Source organism: Trachinotus anak, unplaced genomic scaffold (assembly GCF_046630095.1).
Source record: "Trachinotus anak isolate AG129_WGS33_773 ecotype Australia unplaced genomic scaffold, CSIRO_AGI_Tana_v1 ptg000016l, whole genome shotgun sequence".
Lineage (NCBI taxonomy): Eukaryota > Metazoa > Chordata > Actinopteri > Carangiformes > Carangidae > Trachinotus > Trachinotus anak.
In genome coordinates this window covers 17,058,593-17,081,296 of record NW_027273867.1, presented here as the reverse complement: position 1 = coordinate 17,081,296, position 22,704 = coordinate 17,058,593, and the positions used below count along the sequence as shown (strand labels likewise).

Sequence of the window (22,704 nt, the reverse complement as noted above, 5' to 3'; positions counted from 1 at the left end):
GTTGGTTTGATGTAATTACAGAAGACATCAAGCTGTAATCATGACTCCACCTCATCTAACCTCCATGTCTGTACCCTTCCTCCTCAGGAAGACGTAATGTTGTCTTTCATTTTCTTGGATAGTAAAGTATTATATGATACAACCGTCAATGTTGAATAGAAATTTAGTTTGATGTCCATTCATTTCAATCCGTCAAAATAAATGACCATGTGGAATTCAGTCCACGCAGTGAATGATGGAGCTTTCCTGTACTTTACTGTAGCTCATCATATAATTTGCTGCACTGAAAGTATTAGTGGTATGAGTGTATCTTCACGATGCGTGAGAAAGTGAGCAGTAGCTTTACAACTTGAGTGGTCAGCATTCATGTTGCTGGTTGTGAATTACAATGACAGCGCAGAAATGCTGTTCTGTACCAGCACCGAGCCGTGCTGTTATCCTTGTTTAGAAGGAATGAGGAAGGAGTATGTCAGTAACAACACGTAAACAACTTACATAACTTTTTTAATACATTTAAATTAGCATGTTAGCTCAATAGAGAATATACAATCTACATCAATTTAATCACCAGGCATTTGGCATGATTTACCCCAACTTCACGACATTCACCCCTGCCAGTGGAAAATTTGGTTTGAAATAACATGCACGCTCTACAATGTACAGAATATAAAGGTGGCTACTGTTCTATGCCCAAGCCATTAATCAACAAACAAGTGCAATTTTACTTAAGGACTGGGCTTTTCAAAATGAGCTGCCTTTTGAATTTATGTCATTGTTACCAGTAGTCTATTTACCCTGTTAGGTTCCCTTACACAAAGCAGTATTGTATTTCAATGGTGTGTTATGTCACTACTTTTATTTGGATCTCACACAACAAATAGCTCTTAAAAAAGGAAGATTATAAAGATAATTACATGATGTCAGCCAGAGCGGAAAAACACTTGACTTACCAGGGAATTAGAATCTGGTCTTTTTGTGGAAATGGCCCCCACTTTCATGTCACACCACACCTGTCTGAAAGCAAGTAATAACAAGACAACACAGTGTTTCATCACTTCAGTTAAACCACCGAAGTATGTTTAACCGTTTTCTATGCTCATAACACATTTAACTGTTAAGGCTGTAAAAAATCTGATAAATAAAAAGTATTATAAAAGTATCAAACTCACATGTACACTAGTTATTTCTCACTGGTTTGATCTATTATTCAGTGAAGTTCACAGTGTTCTCACATCATCACAGCTACATTGTCAAAAGCTGAAAGTAGGACACTTTCTCTGGGCTCATATGCCAAGAATGTCACAAAAGGTTTCAAGCCATATGCTGCCAAAGGTAAATAAGTTCAGAGGCCCAACAGGAAAATAATTAAGTGTAAGTGGCAGCAGAGCCACCTGACATGTGACAGGACTGTTATCAAACAGGACTATATCCTATTTGCAGGCTTGACACAGAATTAACTGCAGAAGAGAGGAAGCAGATCACAGAGACTTTAAGTTTCCTGGTGCTGTGGTGTTACTAACAGAGAAATGACTGGAAAATGGGGGAGAGGTTGAACAACATTTGTTTCAAACGAGACAGATGAAGAGAGAACGCATATGGGATCAATCTGGAAGAAGATCAGGCAGGTGACTGAGGGCAAAATGCTGTGGTTCAGCAGCACTCACACCAAGTGTCTGCCACATGGAGGGGTCATCAACTTCTCTGAGGTCAGACACAGTTTTACTTCAGCCATATGTGTTCTTCAGTCATGATCATCCCTGTAAATCCAAAGGCTAAATAAGACACTCTGATGGAATTAGTTCTGTTATCTAGCTTGAATTTATAGTATGTACTGAGTGCCATTTGACAAGATAGGAAATTTAGCATTACAGCAAAACAAGGCCTGAGATTTAGACAGGAAGAGGATACAGGTACAGTAAATAAAGTAAAAGCGTATATATAGAATTTACAAGTAGACTCAATTGTAAGTGAAATCTATGCAAAGTAGCTATTTTATGACCATCCTCAATATCATAGAAAGAAAAATGCATGGATGTAAAACAAATCGGAAGTGATAAAAGATATGTAAATAGACAACAAAAAGACAACAAAATCAAGAATAAAAGCAAAATACAAACAAGTTTGAAATGGCCCAAACTGTATACAATAACTTCTGCTTCTTACATCCTGATTTATGACTCAGTACATTCCATTCAAGTGAGGTGCAGGCATGTAGGGAGCTTGCAGGGCTCAGTTTTACTACCTGGTCAGGCTTAGTCGTGAAGAGCGACGGAGGTAGGGAGGGAGCAGAGCAGGGTCCAGGTGTCGCTCCACTTCTCTCCGCGTTTATGTCAGAACATCCGACAAATGTTTGAGTAGAGGAGGAGGTTCGTAAAGAACAGACAGGAAGGGGGGAAAAAAGCATCTTTAGATTTTTTTTTGTATTATTATTTTTAATTCATTTTTATGTCTTGGCTTCACTTTCCGCTGAGAAGATGAGCGGTGGCGTGACGCAGCCTGTGGAAAATGGAGAAGAGGGCAACAAAGCTAACGTGAGTAATGATTAAAACTAGTTGAACTGTTTTCATCCTGAGAGGCAGAGTCAAGTCCCTGTCAGGTGTAACATAACTAAAAAATGTGTCTGTGGCGCTCAACAATATATTCAGAGTTTCTTCATCCCACTTTTTTTTTATCTCCTGTGTATCTCAACGGAAAAGAGAGTTTCACAGCTGCGATATAACGTTAATTAGCCCCATAAGGGACTCCCCTGTTAAATATACTCTGCTTCTTTCAAGTTTTTAAATGCGTCATGTATGTATGTATATATATATATATATATATACACACGCTGACTTAGTGACTTAGTATCATGTGACTTAGCTTTTACCGTATGTACTTTATGGGCTTTTGGCTGCTGCATTTAAGTCTGATAGCATTAGGTCTTGAAAAATATTGAAGATGTGGCTAAATTTAAATCAAATGACTTCGGATCCCTCATCTTCTGAAATAGCTAATATCAAATGGTCCTTTGTCCCTTATCACTTTCTCATGCCAGTGAAATAGAAGGTGTGACTGCTTGAGCACACCACTCACTGTATGTCTGTCATGAACTTTTCCTACAGAGTGACTACAGTTTATGGGTCACCGTATACATGGCACTTTCACTGAAGCTTTAACCTGCTCTATGCATTTGATGAATTACTGTGGAGTCCGCAGATCATTTTCAGTGTCTTTATACAGAAGAGAAATACAGAGGGTGCTCTTTTCTCACTTATTTAAGAATGAACTTGAAACAAGTGAAGTCTGAACCACCCTACTTTACATTTCATGGGATATAAATGAAATAATTATAGCCTCCAGCCATGTTTTAGTGCTTAAAAGTAACTGTAACATTTTACGTCATTCTAGAACTTTAATAAGTGAATATGTTGTTAAGGCTCAGTTGAGAAACAATTGATCTGACATTCTGGAATGTAGAATTTACGTAGAATTCTCTGCCAGGAGTTCCAAAGAAGTCATTGTACCAGGACGTGTTGAGTTGAGTTGAGTTGAGTTGTTGAGTTGTGTGACGCGAACCAGAATTTAAGATTAAGCAAAACATTACTAGCAATCATTGAAATATTAATTAAAATAGTAAGTAAAATTAATCCATCAGAGCATCATGTGCACCTGGATGGTGGCCTTAATGAACAGATAATTAATTTATACAGACATCTGGCAGGAAGAGGAGAAATACATGGTCATGTCTAGACGAATACACACATGGAACAAAAGCATTTTTTTCTCTGCAGACAAATGGGCTCCAACAAATGATTAGAGGACTGGATTTTTTTCCTTGTGCATGGTATGGAAGGGATCAGTTTTATCTATGAATTTAAGGGCAGGAAACAAATGAAACCGACTTGTTCATGTTGTTAACAATGGATTCACCAGTTCAAGTCCTGTGATTGCACTGTAAACATGAGCTTTGAGCTCCTGCTCTGCAAAGCCCACAGCTTGCTGTTTTCAAAAGGAAAATCTATTTCATCCCACTTAGGAGTTTAATTGTTTTCTTCCTGATCTTGACAAATTACATTTTAGTGATTGTGTGTTGTGTCATTGCGTGAGAACATGCTGGGAAGAGCAATAATGGTTCAGGGAAAGATATTATTAAAACAGCTTAGCTGGATTGTAATGGGTGTTTTGTCAGTTCTACGTTAAATGGCAATATAAGAGAGATCTACTCAAGGCCTTTTGTGTATGACATCAACATGGGCAAAATGGCATGTTTGTACTGCTCACATGTCAACAAAAGGAAAAGCAACTGCAGATGTATACAAGTAGCTTGAGAGATATAGTGTTTAGTCAAAGAAAATGGGACAAAGCAAAAGACAAAAACATGCAAAACACAAAAAATGGGACAAATATAAACGTCATCAAACTATTAGTCAAGTGGCATAAACTAATCAACAAAGTTTTTCAAGTGTGACAAAGTTCGACTTTTATTGGTTTCATATAACTAATTACAAGTTCAATATATTTTGAAGGCATCATTGGACTTTTTGTAGACATAGATAGGGCTGCTACTAATGATTGTTAATATTGTTACAACCCTGGCTCAAAGAAAGCAACATAGGTGGTGAACAAGATGTTTGATTTACAAAGCAAAGCTTATTACAAACAAATTAAACAGAAGATGAAAATGTGGTGGCTGGTACCAATGCTGCTGAGTGAATGGAGTTGTCATGGGTTTTCCAAGGCCAGCCAGCAGGTACCAGAAATCAGGGGAGTGACACATAGAGGAGTTTTCATGTTATCACAGCACACAGAACAGCTTTGGATATAACATTATCGATTAATCTATTGATTGTTTTCCCTATTAATCAATTCATTGTTTGGTCTGTTAAAGAAAATAAGGGAAAATGCCCATCACACTTTCCGAAATGTTTTGTTTTGTCCAAAATCCAACTGTCAATTTGAAGTCCCATAATGCTATTAAAATGATAATGCAAAACATATTGAGTTTTCAATTTCAGTAATTAAATAAGTTCTATTGATGTAAGGTTAACCTGTGAAGTTTCAGATATTTACAGACACATAGAAGCACACAGACATGAACATATTTGGACTGTGGCATTTGACTTTTGTTTGCAGAGTTTTGTTTATACTGCACACACTCACCATGCCAGTGACAGTTATATAAAGAGGCCTCATTAATCTCTATTATGTAACTTGCACCACACATTCCTCAGAGTCCTGCTACCTATCACTGTCACCATGTGCCAGATAAATTCCAAAATTTTATCTGTTGGTCACATGTTGTCCTGAATAAATTGTTTAATGGTGTATATTTGCATACATTTAGGCTAAGTATTAAAGTTGAACCTAGTCAGTCATTTACTTTACATTGGAAATTCAGTCTAGTTATCAGGCTATGGTGTTAATACATCACTGTCAAACATGACTTTGCAGTGTAGATTCACCATCAACAAACTTCTCTCTTCAGGACTGTGTATAATATAACAAGTGGAAATGTTCCTTCTAGTTCTTTCCATTGTGCATGTGGCATTGCAGTCCTGCAGGGGAAGCTAACAACTATGAGCCTCCTTGGACTGGCACTGTAGCTCTGTGACTGGGGAACAATCTGGAGGAAAAAGGGTTGGGCAGCTGGTGAAGCCTCACCCAGCCATTTAAGGCAAGACAGCCGTGGCTTCCCACACACTTAGTCACACAGACACAGACAGGTCTGGATCACAGCTGGAAGAGTCCCAGATAGCTTCGTCTGCCCAGGTAGATATCAGAGTGATTTTTATGAGATAAAGTAAAGGGTTTGCAATTTGGGTTTTTAGAGTGTGATGTGCATGATGGTACTTGTGGTTGTAGTTTTGTCTGCTTTATGAATTAAAATGACGTGTTTGGTTATATGATTCATTTTGGTATGTCCTGTCATACTTAAAACCAAGGCTTAGTTTCCCGCACACCACCTAAGCAAGTCTAAAAAGAGACACTAATAACATAATTTTGTTCAGTCTGGGTTTCTTTGAATCTGAATTTGTTCTCATTATATTTTATTTGACTCATAGCACCTGAATGCAAACATTACCACTGACTTTATCAGGCAAGAAGAAAGCTTAAAACTTTTTAGAGTTACCTCCCATTTATGTCATGGAGAACTGATTCAGTTTTTGTTGCAATGATGACACATAGTGTTGGTATTAAGGAGAAGCAAAGAGTCTGTACTTAACACGTGATGTTGCGGAGCAGGACTTCTGTTGATATCAGCAAATTACCAAGTTGTTTTTTATTACATTTCTTATCATTCACCTTGTGTGTAGTTGCGTTGCTTGGCAATAAAACCACTTTGTTTTGACTGCAGATAGAGATGGATTTCACACTTAGCTGTGATCTCTGTTGGTACTTGGGACAGGACTTCAGATCCTGCTGTATTGCTACAAATAGTGATCTGCTATCTCTGAATCTTCACAAATTATTTTGTTGTCCTTCAATTTTTCCCTTATTAGCTTGTTAGAATAATTCAGCGCATATATCTATAGCTATGCGTGGCTGATACAAATATGAGTTAGGTTGGACAGATTTGTTTGTAACTGGTTGTTTTTATATTTATGTTTTTATCCAGTATGAGTGATCTGATTCACAGGGCTGTTTATGTTTTCCCTGATTACCTGACTGTCAAATACTACAGTATCTCCTCTACAGTTCTCTGCTCTATATTTCTCTGCTACACTCTGCTCTACTGTACTTTAAACAGTGATTCTTCTCTGAAATTAATTTATTATCTACTCCACTCAATTCTACATTCCTGCGCTTTGCCCTATTATGTACTTTACTGATTTTTACTCTCTGAAATCCTTTAATATTACTTCTGCCTTAGAGCATGTAAGCAAGAATCGCAGTACAAATACTGCTACTACATAGCAGTGCTCTGTCTTCCTGCTCTGTTGTATGTTATGGTGAAAAGCCGACATTAGAGACAGAAACCAGACCAATGCCACCAGACCAGACTGCTGCTTAGCTAAACGCTGACCTGTGACACTAAATAGTTGCCTCCCGTGGTGGATTATTTACCAAAATGCTTATTTTAATGCTTGATTTTGCCTCTGGTTAGTAATAACAGTAGATGTTGCATCATTTCGAGATCATTGTATTGTAGTGCACTTATTCAGAGGAACTCTCATGATGTGTGAGCACAAGGCTCACAATGATCTATGAAAGCTGCTTCAACTGCTATTTTTTGATCACCCTGATTGCACATAGCATATGCTAAAACTGACTGATCAGAAAAATTAATATTAGTAAATTGTTTGGTCAGATGTAGTTTTTTTCATAAACTATTGATTACCTACATTAGACATGGACTAGTATAGATTATTTGCAGTCCCTGCACATAAACTTTTAGCATGCACCTAAGTTGAGGTGTGGGGTTTGTGTTTTGATCAAACTCATGAGACTCTAATTCAACATGGATTGATACGTCAGAGGGAGAATCAGTCAACTGTGATTGAACCACACCTAACCACCTGAATAACTGGTGTTCATATCATCTCGAAAGCATTTTTTTATTTGATTTTTTTTAACCTGCAGGTTGATTCTAACAGAAATAATTATGAAATGAGTTTATTGCAAATATAATACTTGTGTTGTATAAAAGATATGGAAAACCCCAGGATACCACTTCACCTTGCTGTTTTGAAATGAACTTGAAGTTAGGCCTCCTACACCGTAAATGCAGCAGAAATGGAAATTAAGTGTTGCCTGAGCTGCGCGGACAAGCCTAAAGAAGCACCTCTTAGAGGTTCCTACCTATTTGCCTCACCACTGGAGGCAGATTGAGCAGATAAAGGTGCTGATTCCATTATATACATCAGAAAAGTATGAGTTTGCACGTGTATGCTGCAGAGAGCAAATGTGGATTAGGACAAAGCAATGATAGTTTACTGTAATTTGTGGTACTACCTGGTCACTTAAAAATACATGCTCATATTCTCATATTGTGTACATTTTCTGTCTGTTGTATTTTTTGTGTCGGTAGATGAACATGAGTTATCAGAGCTTATGCAAATTGAACAGGCCAGAACCCCAAAAATATGCAGTGATTTAGTGTTTAATTTCAAGTACAGGCTATTTGACCTGTAATGACACTTAATAAGCACCTTTTATGGGAGTGGTTGTTAATCAATCCTGCTTTCAATCATAATTATTTGTTGGGAGTGTTTTCATGGTGCTGTAATGTTGACCTCTCCAACACCTGACCACTGTATGCAGTCAAATATTTTGAAGTAATGATACATCAAACTTTTGGTTTTCTGAAATTTGGTGACATATTTGATGATAAGCAGCGATTGTTTTGGTGTTTAGCACTGAATGTTTGCACTGGCCAATTATAATCTAATGGGAGGATTGTAGTCTGCAGTTTACCACATGTCTATTTACCTATAGGAATTTTCCAGGGAATGGGGTAGCATCTTAAAGGCATTTGGAACAGCACTTTAAAAAGATTGTAGTATGGATTCATTTGACTACCACAACATACCTATAATTTATTTATAACTTATTTTATTTTTTAAGAAGAAGTAGCAGACTGATAACCTTCTGTCAGCTACATGACTTAAATGCAAATGTGTCTATGCAGAGTGCCAAAGAAAAACACTGAAGAATAGCGTGCGGTGAGGTGCAGAACATCGTGTCTTTGTATGTAGTATCCACCTCCCAGGGTGTGTCTGCACCATGATCCTCTGTGTCTCTGGGACAAAGGAGCCCTGGAGCTGTTGCTCCCTCAGATCACAGAGTGAAATGTTGGCCAGTCTGTCACTGCCTTGGGTCTGATGGTTTTCAGAGGTTGTTATTACACGCAAAGAACTGCCATTCAAACTAAACCATTTACCCTGTATTTGACTTGGAAAGCAGAGAAGTGGTTGCTTACGTAATGACCAAATGTGTTCCTCACATGTGATGTGCTGGGTTGCCCTTCTTTGTTCTTTTAACATGCGTTACTGTGTGTCTAGATGATTTATGAGAGGCATGTTCACACACACTCTAAAACTGTTTCCACCCCTTCACATGCAGGCTTATTTATGCGTCACAGTGGTGCACAGACACACAAACACAGAGTACAAAACAATTAAAATCACATGTTCAAACTTCTACTGAATCAGGATAACAGTGTTGTTATTTCTGTCCTCAGCATGTTTCTTGATCCATCATGATCTGCAAGCACCAGCCAAAATGTTAATTGTTAAATGTCTTAAAAATGCAGAAGTTAATTTTTGAGTTTTTGTCAAAGGTGTTTCTGTCTGTTGGACAAAGTTGTCACATAAAGCTGTAACATTCAGTTACACTGCTAATGAGTTTCTTCCTCAGTTTGATGTGACCCAATGACAGAATACAAATAAGTTGCTGACACGCAATGTGTGTTGACATGACTGTTTTGCCACATTCTTCCTTGGAAGCCGGATTTATCAAAGGGCTTTTCTCAGGAAAGAAGGAGGGGTTGAATTTGAAGTTTGAAGTTGTCAGGTGTTCTAGTGCACAAGTGTGAAACAAGATCTACTGTAGAAGGAACAACTGCAAAACGTCTTATTCTGATTAGAATACGTTCTACAGTCTGATGAACTTTATTTCAGTTGTATATGATTGTGTTTGTTGATCAAATTAAAAGTTATTTTGAGGTATAAACTCTGAGTTACAAGTTCACATGTGGTGTCACACAATGTCACTATCATGTGTACTGTTGAAGTAGTTATTGCGGCATTGTCTTCACACTTAAAGCTAACAACAAACTTTGGCATGTAGAGAATGCGTCAGTGCCTCATTCCTGCACTGTAACCACAGTTGTCATTAAAGGTATGTAAACTGGCTTTATTAAGTGTGCAGATGGAACAATGTGTGAGCAGCATCACTGTGTTGTATGCCAAAAAGTTTCTGCAGTTTACCAGGTGACATTGACCAAACAAGGTGATGTTAAAACGTGATATTATACAACAAATAGTTAAAGTGTGTGAATGTTAAATATCATGCAAGTGAAATGACTGAGACAAGGAAGTTTCATGATGTCCTTCAGCGTGATTTAGGACAGGGGAACAACTTTTTTTTTTCCTTGCATTTTATGCACCATGCAAGAGTTACACCTACCTGTGAAAACTTGTAAAAATAGCTCTCTGACAGAAAATAAAAAACTAGTCCACGAAAATATTTTTATGAGCAAAGTTTCAGCTACTACCTATGTGACACCACTGAACAGTAACAACTGTAAACACCTGGTGCTTTTCACAGCCATGTATTCTATAGAAGAAAAACAAACCAACAGGCAACATTGTAGTCACTTAGAGGCATCTTTGAGCCTATCTTCTAACTAATTGGGTATTATTGGTATATTCTAACTATATTTGAGTCACTCTTTTTAATAATAGTTACTATAATAATAGTTTGGGTGAGGATTCCCACCTAACTCTATAGACAAAGACTAATTAAATCAACAAAGAAGTTAAGATAATTTTTTGATAATTTACTTTGTAAATGCCCACAAAAAATGTCTTTAAGACAATTGTTGGTAGTTTTCATAGGCATCCACTTCAAATAATGACTGATAACAGTAATTCAGTCTTTACATCTTAAAAAAGTACATACACAGATGTGCATGCATGCATGCAAACATACAAACACATAACACCACTGTGGAGTTAAGGATTAAGGATTGAGATGATTCAGGTTGGCGATGAGATAAAAATCAGTTATGTTACATAACTCACCTGCACCTGGACTTTTGTCCTCCACCTAAAGTGGATTTTTCAAAGAGCAATATGGTTTGTTGTCTTTGCACATTCAGAGAAAAAGCAACACAATTAGTGTGGAGTTATACCTGCACTCACTGAACTGGGTGTTATCCAGGAGGATTAAGAAAGTATTTGTTTGCTTTGGGGAGAATGCTTTGTATGTGAGCTTTGATTAAACAGCTATAAGATATAAGATAAAAACAGCACGGACTTCCAGAGAAAGCCTACAGTCGATAACAGGGGTATCTTAATGTTATCAGAAAAAATATATATCCTTAACCGACAGATAAACGGCTTACAATCAGCAAAATGAAGGAGCTATAAAGAAATTATCCAAACAAAGGGCAAAGTTAAAGGCAGACTTTACAAAATAACAAGCCATGAATGACTCATCATTGTGAAGAGTTTATCTGCAGTGTTATGGCTAAAACTGAAAGAGGAGCAAGTCATCTGCAAAGCAAAGCTGGAAACATCATGTCCTTCCTGTGTCATTGATTCACCAACACGTATGTACAGAATAGAATAGATTATAATTCCCATATCTACAGAACCAGCTATAATAGAATGCAAACAACCACAGAAGAGAATAGAATATATTAGACATACCTACAGAATTGATAGAATAGATTACATATACTTAGGGAAAAGAGATAGAATACACACATACGGCGGCCCGGTAGTTGAGTGGTTAGGGCGCGTACCATGTGTGAGTGCAAGACGCTCTTAGCAGGGCAGCCACCGGTTCGACTCCTGATCGGTCCGACTCTTTCCTGCATGTAATTCACCTCTCTCTACCCCCTTTCCTGTCAGTCTCCACTGAAAAAAAAAAAAAGAATACACACATACACAATAGACTATAATACAATACTTGGAGATAAAATACAATACAATGCGTACATAGAAGATTGAATTGAATACTTATAAAAGAATAGAATTACCAGTTGTTACTATTTTCTGTAAATACAGTTTTACAGTGACATTGTCAATGGAAGACACATAATTCCTCCATTTGTTTTTGTTGCCAAGGCGACAAAGTTCAGTTGAGAGTGACTCAGTAGTCACGGATGTTTTGAGTGTTGGTATTTTTGGCCTCTTCTGGACTGAACTGGTTTCATTTTCTCCAGTGAGTGTAGTAGTGTTTGTCTCTGAGGATTCAATGGAAATGTTTCCTCAGTGCCGGTTGCTAGGTTTTACAGTCTAACTATGTGGCATTCACAGAGGAACTTCAGTATAGAGAAGTTTTATGGCAAAAAGTACCCCCTCTCTCTTTCCCTGCTCCACCCTCTTTCTCTGGTGACTTTCATTTTGAGCCCCTCTTCTTTCTCTTCATTGGTTGTCTCTCTCATAATCCCCCTCCTGCTCCATTTAGTCATCTAGTTCCTCTTATCCTCTCATCTTTCATTTCAGGGCCGATGCAGGCGGCTTAGACTCAATCTGTACGATCAGGATCAGTCGGGCTGCACCACAGAGCGACTCAACAACAAGGTACTAAATGAAAGAGGAAAACAGTTTTATCATGTCTTTTACTGAACTGAAAGAACAATGGTACATGGTGGGATGTTTACAGGACTTTGTTTTTTGTTTTTTTCTTACTGAATGAAGGAGAGCAGCATAGCAGTAGTGCTGCCACAAAAACCAGAAGAGCCGGGAAAAAAAATTGAACTCATCACTCCGACTGAAGAAAAAGTTGAAGTCATCAAGGTATTTGAGCCTGTTTTTCTGTAACTGTGTGTCTGAATAGTTATATGCAGCCAGCTGACATTTCAGGCTTGGCTAAACTATATTCACCTGTATTATCTAACACTGTGTTACCTAGGTTTACCTTGAATCCCGTCCAGAGACAGCACAGAGTGTCAGGATGCTAACAGACGAGGTGTCACAGATTCAGGAGGTGAGTGTGTGGCAAACGGAGCTGAACAACTCTTCCCGGAACCACATTTAGACAATGAGTCAACATTCAGCTGCAAATGGAGAACACAAGTGTGTGTGTGTGTGTGTGTGTGTGTGTGTGTGTGTGTTAGGATGTTAGACTCAAATGGCTGGGTCGAATGAGGTGACGGGCATAGTGGTATTTCTGCATAACACACATTTTCATAATGTGTGATGTGTTTTTGCTCCTAGGTGAGGTACTGTCTGAAGACTCTGAGAGAACAGATGGCGGCCAGGCAGAATAACAACAACAACAAGGTACACACCCCCTGCATTCATCTTAAAGATGATTTTCTGAGTGCAGTGTTGAAACAATTAGGCGAAATAGTTTGGTCAATAAATAGAACATTAATTGACAGCAATTATGATACTTGATTGATATTTTGAGTAAATATTTGCTTATTGTATCCTCTCAAATGTGAGGATTTTTTGCCTTTCTCTTGTATATAATCACTGTATATTGAAAAGATTTTGGATTGTTGGTTGGACAAAACAAGCAATTTGTAGAGACGTTGTGATGAGTATTTTCTTGAATTTTATAGGCCCAGCAATTATTCAATCAATACAAACAATACTTGATGGCTTTAGCAATAATTGAAATAATCTTTAGTTACTTAGTTGCAGGCCTAATTGAGTGTACTTTATGATGGCTGAGAGAGCTCAGCACAAGGCTGCTAAAGAAATAACAACTCCGCCACTTTGACAACACATACATGACATTTAGAGAACAATAAATACAACAAAAACAAATTAAGAATCACCAATTGGGCGTGTTACACAAAACATAAGAGAAGTTTTCAGGTGATTATTTTGATTTCCTGTATTCCTGTATTAGCAATAATGGCTATACACCAAGCATTTACCTTGAAAGGTATTAGCCTTACACAACTAATTGTTGTGTATGACTTGCCATGTTTCTCTATTGGCAGTGTGTTTCTTTATGTTGCATATGTGTTCTTTGTTGGTTAATTTGAAAAATGTGTTTTCATTTATTTTCTTGTTTTATTTATTTGCATTCTTTTGCAAATTATTTGAGATGTACATAAAGTATTCAAAACCACCTTTTTACCACACTTTATTGTGTTGTAGATTTAATTAATTTAGTTTTAAAAAGATAAAATTACAATGAGAGATTTCAGTTTTTGATTTTTAATAAATAAGAAAAAAAATCCATGCTTTCACTTTGTCATTAAGGGTTATTTAGCATAGACAGATGGGCAAAAATGGCAATTTTATCTATCTAAAATTAAATTTATAACAGTGTGTAAACAGTGGTCTGAATCCTTTCTAAAGCAACTGTGTGTGTTGTCAAAGTGGTGAAGATCTTTCCTTATCTGCTTGCCCCAGTAGCATTTGCTCATTTTATGGGTAAAGGAGAAAAACATCATTAACCCCACTAACCAGCCACTGCTCTCTTCTTCAGTATCCAGCCAATGGCTTCAGAGTCAACATGCCCAGCAACCAACCAGCTGTCTCCAATGGCAACGCTGTTCTCATTGAGTCAGATGTTCATGTAAGCTAATCACAAATTAGCCTTCTCTAACATATTCAGAAGAGCATTTGTGGTTTTTATGATCTGTTTATTCATTGGTTTCATATGAATGAACCACGGGGAGTGTCGGAAACCAATGTCAGGTAGAACTAGCTTCAATACATTCAAATTTGTATTCAAATGACAGGCATAACATTCATAATGGAAAAAATGTCTGGCCCTCCAGCTGTTTCCTGCACATGCCAGCCAATTGCCTGCTGTTCCACAGAAAATGGTGCCAGACTCTGTGAAGCTGATAACAAAGCGTATGGCACACACAGCAAAAGGGATCGCTTGCATTGTGACTAATGGCACTCACACAAACAGACTACCCACATACACACACGCACAGTATTGTATTTCATATGCATTATTCGAGAGCCAGTACATTATAACATCTCCTGTAACACAACACTATTATCTACCAAGGAAGTAGTGTGAGAGCAGGGAGGGAATGTGTGTGCATTGTGGCTATCCATACCCAGTGACCTGTATGTGTCATATGTAGGTAAGCTAGGGTCAATTTACACTGCCCTCCTCTCTAAGTAGTGTGATATTACACCGCATTGGAAAGTGTGCACTGTTTGTCTAGGAGGAAGAAGTATTTTGCCCAACTAAAGGACAGCTCCAAGATAAAAGATTATCTGCACAATTTAACAGACGTCCAGCTTCTTGTCTAAATTCTTTGTTACCTCAGGCTAGATCAAACAACCTTTTAAACACATAGAAAATAGCCCATTAGCAGCCTCTCTTATCTGTTTGTTAGCTCTTGTTTGCCGTCAGCTTCAAGTAGTTTGCCAGATTCAGCTTAATTGAGCATGTCACTTTCTGTCTGCCTGTGCTCTCAGGTTGCAGATACTCAGGAGGAGAGTGTAAAGCTCAGGGAGGTGACCAAGCGTCTGTATGCACAGCTGAAGGAGATGGAGAAGAGGCATCAGGAGGAGAGAGAGAGACTGCAGGTCTGTATCACGAGATGAGTAACATGACACTGTTTCCTGTCTGCGGCTATGACTCAGCCCACTGCTGCTCTCTCGTTCCTTTAATCATCCTCATTATCTGTCATTGTTATCTTTGGATTTCATCCTTCATCGTGTGATTCTCCATGGTTGCGTCTTTGCTCTACAGTACATTCATTTGTCAGGTCATGCAGGGACACTGCCCACTGATGTCACCATAGGCTGATCTGTCATGTGCTTTCTCTGTGGTCTTTGCCCTCTTCATTGTTTTTTTAGTGGCAGCAACAAAATTACATTGATGCAGCAGGCAGACATGTAGTTTGAACCCTTCCTCATATCAAGTTATTTTGTTCTTCTTAATTTCTTAATTTAGACTTGTTTAACTTTTGCTACTGTGCTTGCCATTGTACAATGAGGGATCATTACAGTATTTAAGGTGCACTCACTTTAGGTTTTACCTCCAAATCAAGGGTTTCAGATAATCTGGCTACACTGTCAGCATGTTTTAAAACAAGCTGACACTGGATTTTGTTGTTGTGATAAAGCTTTGTACTCAAATCTCACTAGTTACTTAAGTGTGTAACATGTAAACATAACCAAGAGCCAAGTTGTAAAAAACCAAGTGTCCATCCAAGTATCTATCCAAGTATCTATCATTATTTAATGTAAGAAATCCTGAAGCAGTTCTCACTTTGTGCCTTCCCTCACAGGCTGAGTCCAGCGAGTATCAAGCTCACCTGGTTGAGCAGTCAAAGCGGCTGCAGAAGGCAGAGGAGCAGTCAAAGGAGAGAGGTCAGCAGGTGGAGGAACTGCAGAGGCTGCTGGGAAACATGGAGGTTGAGAGCAGCATCCTCAAAGACAAGATGGCGGCAGGGGAGGCAGAACTGCTGCAGCTTAAAGCAGGCAGGGAGGACGGGGGGGAGAAAGAGCAGAGGTGAGATAGTTAAACTACAATCATAGGTTTGAATAAAACCTAAATTTTTTTTTTTTGTTAACAAGGGAAAAAGGAGGAAAAACTTTCTATCTTTATTTGTTTCACTGTTAGTTTTAATAGATACCAATGCAAATATAGTCAAATTCATACATGAATTTGTCAGGTTGATTATCTAGTAGCAACTTGCTTCTCGGGTGTAAAATACAAATCATACAATTACCATGACACATATTTAGTTTTCTTACTGTATGGCTTTATACTTCATCAACTGGGTATTAGTTCAACAGAGTTTCCTCATATATGTGTGTGTTTGCAGGTGTGTAGAGCTGGAGAAGGAGGTGGCCATCCTGAAGGAAAAGATTCATCACCTTGATGACATGTTAAAGAGTCAGCAGAGGAAAGTCCGCCACATGATTGAACAGGTATTTTTGTACACAAGCAGGTTGCCTACAATTATGTCTCTAGTGCCCACAAACACACAGGAAGCCATGAATAAGGAAATTAGATTTTGAGGAGGCGGACACATAAAGCGTTATTGATATGAGGGAGTGGAGCAGAGAGGAAATGTGTGGTGAAACAAAGCTCACTTGTCATGAATAAGTGATGCTGCATCTGCTCCAGTTGAGGAAAAAACGAGTTGTGATTCTCCTGAGTATCTCACATTGTTTGTTTGTTTTGTCTGTAAAACAGCTGCAGAACTCCCGGACTGTCATGCAAGAGAGAGATCGAGTCATCAGGGATCTGGAGGAGAAGGTGGCTTTCCTGGAAGCTGAGGTCAGGAGCTGCATACCCCTGCATTCATTAAAAATATATAAATGAATCCGCTAAAGGCTTGTTCCTGCTTGTTATTGCTATTACTGTATTTTTTACTTGATGATTTATTCGTATTTTAACTTCTTTTCTAAATTCTTCCTGTGCTCACAGCTGATGACATTCTATATTATTTTTTTTTACTGTTAACAAATCTTAATTCACTAAAACCAACAATTAACTGATCCAAAGTACTGACTGTGTTGTTAAAGCCTGATATATCTTATTCCTTCTGCGCTATAGACTTCCATTGTTGTCCAAAAACTATTCCAAATGCATCTGTGAGCCACACTTTGCATAGTGACATATTCCTTCATCGTGATGAACATGACCACACCTCAAATGTGTGTTAAACTGTCGCTGAGAATTGTCCCTGAAAATGTACTATTTTCTCCTCTGAGCAACTTCTGTTATGAACTTCAGTGCTCAGTTGTGTAAGGAAACTACTTAGCTTTTTAAAAAAATGAAACTGTACATTTTTGTCCTGTTTGAAAAATTACATTTTCATTAGAAACAAGTAAGCCTGTGGCTGAGAGCCACACACAGGATGGGAAGGTCAGAAAGTATTGAGATGCAGATAAAAATTTAGTTTGGTCTTTTAATGGGATTTGTTGGCAATAAAAATAGAACAACACAAGTCTTATCCTCTAAGCTAAAAGCACCAGGATTTTCCAAGTAGACAAAAAGCTAAAATGTCCTAAAATTGGAGTGGATGTAAATTCTTCATCCTGTAAACCCCCTGTGTCTAAGCTTTAGCAGCAGAAAAAAAGAAGCCTAAAGGACACACACATTAATGTTTATTACCCCTTTCACTTTGCAGAACAGAGAAATGCATGACCACATGGAGTACTTCCTGGCAGGCCAGAATCCTCCACCCCTGACGTCCACTGAGAACAAGCCAGAGGTTGTTTACAGGTGACCCATCATTTCCTAATTTCTATTTTTGCTCATTTTCTTAATCAAAGATAATGTCATCCTACTAATCCTACATCACACTTCATAACACTTTCATTTTTTATTCCCCTCTGTACAGTAAACCACTGACACCAACAACACATTCCAACAAGGTCCTCCCATTCATCAAAGTCATTGAGATCAAGTCCTGAATGGAGTGTCAACCAAGGGAATGATCAGAAGTAAAAAAAAAAAAAAACAACTGTAAATATATAATTAACCATCCTCCAAAATATAAAACATAGGTCTGCAGTGATTTATAGAGGGCTGGCTTAACAGACCTCATGGTGACAAAGCACATTGTTTTTTGTTAATACCTCCTAGTCATTTTGATGTTCTGCATCCCTTTATAGGATTGACAGAAGCTGAACAGGGAAAGTAAGACGGAATTTAAACTAGGATACAAACATAGGAGAAATCCTATAATGGAAACGAATAAGGAACTGTGCAATGCAACGTTTTAGATGATATACTGTACAGTATACTGAGCAGTATGTACTGTGTCAGCAAGTCTTCAAGTTGTAGAGGCAAGAGCTCGCTAAAGTTCCCTGTGTTGTGAAGTTTTTCACCTCCACTTCTCTCCCATAAACAATCTGAAATGAGCAATTTCAAAGGTGGGTTGACATTATAAACAGTTATTATTGTTAATGTCTCGGTTACACATACATTTAGACACATGTACAAATAATCACATTGCGTTGAGTGTTTTCAGCACTTCTTCATGCTACAGCCTGCTCAACCACAACCCTAAGCATCAGGGTTAAGGGTCAAATTCCTCAGTGCTTTGCACCACATTGCCAATGGCAGGCATGTAGTTGGCTGTGTCAGCATTGAAATATGATTTATGTTTAACTTAAATTTACTTCTCTAACATTAGACTGGGTTGAATAAATAAGAGTGATAATGTTATTTTACAGCTTAGGCTTTTGACCTTATTTGTTTTACTTATGCTGGAAAATACTTAATGGAGGCGACATGTACAGACTTTGGCTAGTTGATGTTACAATTTTAATTCTTATGTACACTGCCAAGCGCTGCCTCAAGACACTATAATAAACCCTGTTTTGTGCTTTACTGTTTCTTTCTGTAAAATACTTTCTGTTGCAGTTCAGGATGAACATTTTTATAAACTGAATAACATTTTACTGTGAACCTTGTAGCTTGATACACCGAAGTTCAGACTCTGTAAAGTTTTATTTAATTATAATAAAAGGCCTGGTTTATCAGACTCATTTGTTGCACTTGTGAAGTCTTGCACACCTTACTTGTGTCTCCTCTGTTGTTGCATCTTTACTCCACAACTTTGTGCTGCCCCCTAGTGGAGGTATTACAGACACTGAATAGAAGGAAATGTTTTTAAGGATTTTTATCTCATACAACAAAAGTATACAACCTCACATAAATACAAAAATCACACAGTATCAATTAAATATGTTATAATTGTCCATATAAATATCTTACATCACTAAAAACACAATGAATCAAACGGTAGATCCATATTCATATTTGGATTTCTGAGAAAAAAAAAACAATGAATCCAGGTGATTTATCATTAACGTTGCTGTTTTTACAAAAATGACAATGAAAACCTTGCCAGGTTGGCTACAATCATTTGTCCTCCGAACACCCTCATTAGGTCCAAAATAAAATCAAAGCCATTGGTGTAACGCATCCACATAAGGGCTTCATCATAATAAAAGGAAATAAAAATCTTGTGACTACAAGATTTTAACAACCATTATAAATTGGGACATCTTTTCCCACATAAATCTTTTAAATTACACTATTATGTGTGAAAACTCTCACAAGAAATTGCCCCATCTGAACTTACAGAAGAGAGAAGTTTTCCCAAACTTAATTTTTGGGTCACAATTTTACAGGCCAGTTGAAAAACAAAGTTGCAGTCTGTTACAACAACTTATTGTTTCCCAGCAGGTTGCGTAACCACTGTGCACACATGCTCACACACCATAGCAACATTTTCTGACAGTCAGTCTGTAACAGCAGCGTTTCACAGCGTGCTCTCCAGTGTGTTGTAGTTGTCTTTGAAACTTTTGAGCTCCAGAAAGTGTTTGGGCCTCTTGCTGCGCTGGCCAGTAGAGGGCAGGTAGGTGACCTGGATGGTGGAGGGAGTGCTGCGGACGGGAGACCCCGTCAGATCCTTGGCTGCAGACTGGTGATGCTGGTCCAGACTGGTGGTGCTGGAATAGGCCTTCACCCTGTGGGAGGAGACAGAAAACAGATGTAAATGGCTGGCAGTGGACTGATGCAATGTATAATTAATATAAGTAGAATGAGTGTATTCATGGATATAATGGCAGTAGTAACACTATGAACAGCAGTGGGAAGAAACCATTGTTTAAAAATAGTCATTGTCATGAGCTGAAAAGGATCAGTGCATATCAGTGACTCAGTAGGAAGATCTTCCCTTTATTGAATATGATTGTGCTAATAGAGGCACACTACAGCATGAGGCTTGCTGTCAGCCACATCATAGGATACACTTAAATATACACATTTAAAATGAGTACAGCTTGACTCTGTCAATCACTCATTTCGTTCTTCAATGAAAAGCAGACTGGCCATGTGAACTGTCACACATTTTTCTCTATATGACAGTTTTTTTTTTTTTCCATCACTTGATTTTTAAACTTTAAAACTGTTGAGGTGATTACTTGCTAAAGCATGCACCACGCCTCACCCCATTAGTGTGAGCAATGCAGACCAACAGTTTCACAAGACTAACAATGTCAAGTCTGGACCAGTATGACAGCACTTACACATCAGCTAGTTCAGTGAGAGCCTGCTGGTATTCAAGAAACTCTGCTTCCCCAAACACCTGAAACAAAGAGTTAAATTCAAATCAGTGACATGTTGCAACTGCTAATGGCATAAATGGTAAATCCATTATATTTTATTTTCCTTTCAACCTCTACCATTCTCACACAGGGGCTGAGTCCAACATCACTTCCTATTTACTATACAGTGTGTGGGTGTGTAAATGTGTTCACCCTCAAAAATTCCACAATGAAATGAAAAAAGTAGTTACTATGGCATGCACACTACTTTTTGCTAACAATCCTACAATGCAAAACTCTGCGTTTCACAGATGTGAAAATGACCATTGTTCAATTCAACAGCTGTCAGTGATGACGCAAAATGATGATGAGTAAGTGTCAGAGAAAGCTAAATTTACTGCTCACTGTAGAGTAAACTATTTAGTGTCTATTGCATAGGGAGTAGTGAATGAGTGAACGGGGGAGTGATTTTGGACACAGCCACAAAAACACTAGTACACACCCCCGTCCCATGGCGAGCGCTGTCGTAGCCCTCAAGCAATCGGTCAATAAGCGCGCTGTGGCTGCTCTTTATCAGAGAGTGGGAGTTGCGCAACTCTAGCAGCCAGTTCCTGAAGTTGCGTCCTGTAAATGCACTGGGACTGCGGCTTATCTCCTGCAGAGGAATTCCTGGGATCCAAAAAGGAAGGGACAAGAAGTGAAGGTTATGAAAGATTAAATTTCAATACGTCCAATGAGAAAATTGTTTCAAATCATGACTTGGTAAGCTCACAGAGCATCATTTATCATTTCAAACACAAAGTTTAAGGAGAACAGACTTAAGATTGGCTCTGATGAAACAGTATACTGCTGTTAGATGTTGATGGTAATGAGTGTGAATATAATGTAATCAGTGATGCGATGTGATGATGAGGAGAATTATGCATGCACCTGCAGAATCAATCAATTCAAGCATCAATTTTAATGTTTCACCTGAGTCACGGATGGCATCCAGAGCTTTCATTCTGTACAGGTAGTTGTAGCAACCTACAGTACAAAGTGCAAAAGACAAGCAGGTTTTCATTACATTACACGATGAAATCCAAAGAGATTCAGGTGGCAACAAATTGATCTGAAAAAGTGACTGACTAATCTGCAATCCCTGCTTCAGCCTGTCATCTTCCTCTGATAGGAGACGAGGTTCGAAACAGATCTCCTGGACTATGGACAGTCTGGAGTCAATCTCCTCCCTCAAACCCTGTAAATGAACAAATGTAGAAAATACAGAGACGTGAACTCTTGTTCCAACAGCAGCTGCAGCATATTCACAAAGAGCAGATTCACTTTACCTTAGGTGCATTGTGGCCGATCGGTGCATGGGGTCCCCGACGGGATCTCATTGCAAAACGCATGATTTGCCTTTTGACGAAGATGAACAGCAGCACAAACACCTGCACACAACAACAACAAAAAAAAAACAACACAACGGGACAGGATCTAATATTCAGCATCATTAAATGAGCGCTTAACAGCTAGCAACCAAACTGCTGCTTACCAAACTCCCATAGGCCATGACCAAAACGACATTAACCCCTGATAATGGTGATGACTCTGCCATGTTGTCTGTCGGTGTGTACAGATCATCCACAGGTCGATTAGCTCGCTGGCGATGAATCTAAACGTTATGTTGCCACGTTAGCTTTGTAGCTAACAGTCGGGTGTTCATTTTGTTGTTCAAGAGTGCCCACTGCAGCACAGGCGAAAAACTGTTTTATCACGCTGCAGCTTTCAAAGGATGTTTCTAGAAAGGAAACGATGTAGAGACCGCATCGATAGCCCTCTTCGTATTCAGCTTCATCACGCACGAAATTACGCAGTTTAGCTTGTGCTAGCTCTGCGCCGAGAGAGCGACAGTGACCGCTGATTTGCGACACTACAGATTACCGTAATAACTGTGTAAGGAGGACAGTCATGTCCAACAACCTCCCTGTCGTTTAATTTATATGTTGTTCTGATGTTTAAATGTTTTGCTTTGTTTAAACAAGTACTTTACAACAGTATAACT

General features: G+C 38.4%; 2 protein-coding genes and 1 long non-coding RNA gene across 4 annotated transcripts; 1 reads left to right on the top strand and 2 right to left on the bottom strand.

Annotated features, from left to right (window-relative positions):
• Positions 1-917: 917 nt before the first annotated feature.
• Positions 918-2,340, bottom strand: LOC139634590 (uncharacterized). The gene is made up of 3 exons (XR_011693992.1): positions 2,243-2,340; positions 1,665-1,757; positions 918-1,014 (listed from the first exon to the last, which is right to left on the bottom strand). It is a non-coding gene; the product is annotated as an uncharacterized lncRNA (long non-coding RNA).
• On the top strand, positions 1,581-19,090 carry tuft1b (tuftelin 1b). 2 transcript variants are annotated; one of them, XM_071501144.1, is made up of 13 exons: positions 1,581-1,706; positions 2,475-2,531; positions 12,156-12,233; positions 12,351-12,449; positions 12,565-12,639; positions 12,870-12,935; positions 14,101-14,190; positions 15,057-15,167; positions 15,875-16,098; positions 16,415-16,520; positions 16,789-16,872; positions 17,729-17,823; positions 17,942-19,090. In XM_071501144.1, exons 1-13 carry the CDS (start codon positions 1,596-1,598, stop codon positions 18,012-18,014), a joined length of 1,269 nt encoding a protein of 422 aa, XP_071357245.1. In that variant the 5' UTR covers positions 1,581-1,595; the 3' UTR covers positions 18,015-19,090. The 2 variants fall into 2 exon arrangements, with proteins under 2 accessions (XP_071357245.1, XP_071357246.1); XM_071501145.1 differs by lacking the exon at positions 1,581-1,706 and adding an exon at positions 2,276-2,366.
• Positions 19,091-19,213: 123 nt separating this feature from the next.
• Positions 19,214-22,558, bottom strand: LOC139634589 (protein C1orf43 homolog). The gene is made up of 7 exons (XM_071501146.1): positions 22,195-22,558; positions 21,989-22,090; positions 21,789-21,897; positions 21,633-21,686; positions 21,163-21,329; positions 20,643-20,701; positions 19,214-20,081 (listed from the first exon to the last, which is right to left on the bottom strand). The coding sequence occupies exons 1-7, from the start codon at positions 22,255-22,257 to the stop codon at positions 19,874-19,876; spliced, it is 762 nt and encodes a 253-aa protein (XP_071357247.1). The 5' UTR covers positions 22,258-22,558; the 3' UTR covers positions 19,214-19,873.
• Between the last annotated feature and the right edge of the window lie 146 nt (positions 22,559-22,704).

Excerpts from the sequence above, each read along its gene's own strand:
- LOC139634589 (XM_071501146.1), bottom strand. The coding sequence starts at position 22,257 with ATGGCAGAGTCATCACCATTATCAGGGGTTAATGTCGTTTTGGTCATG. Across the intron at positions 21,330-21,632 it reads GGATGCCATCCGTGACTCAG|GAATTCCTCTGCAGGAGATA; the intron begins GTGAAACATTAA and ends TTTGGATCCCAG. Across the intron at positions 20,082-20,642 it reads CTCACTGAACTAGCTGATGT|GGTGAAGGCCTATTCCAGCA; the intron begins GTAAGTGCTGTC and ends CTCCTCCCACAG.
- tuft1b (XM_071501144.1), top strand. The coding sequence starts at position 1,596 with ATGGGATCAATCTGGAAGAAGATCAGGCAGGTGACTGAGGGCAAAATG. Across the intron at positions 14,191-15,056 it reads TCATTGAGTCAGATGTTCAT|GTTGCAGATACTCAGGAGGA; the intron begins GTAAGCTAATCA and ends CTGTGCTCTCAG. Across the intron at positions 16,521-16,788 it reads TCCGCCACATGATTGAACAG|CTGCAGAACTCCCGGACTGT; the intron begins GTATTTTTGTAC and ends TCTGTAAAACAG.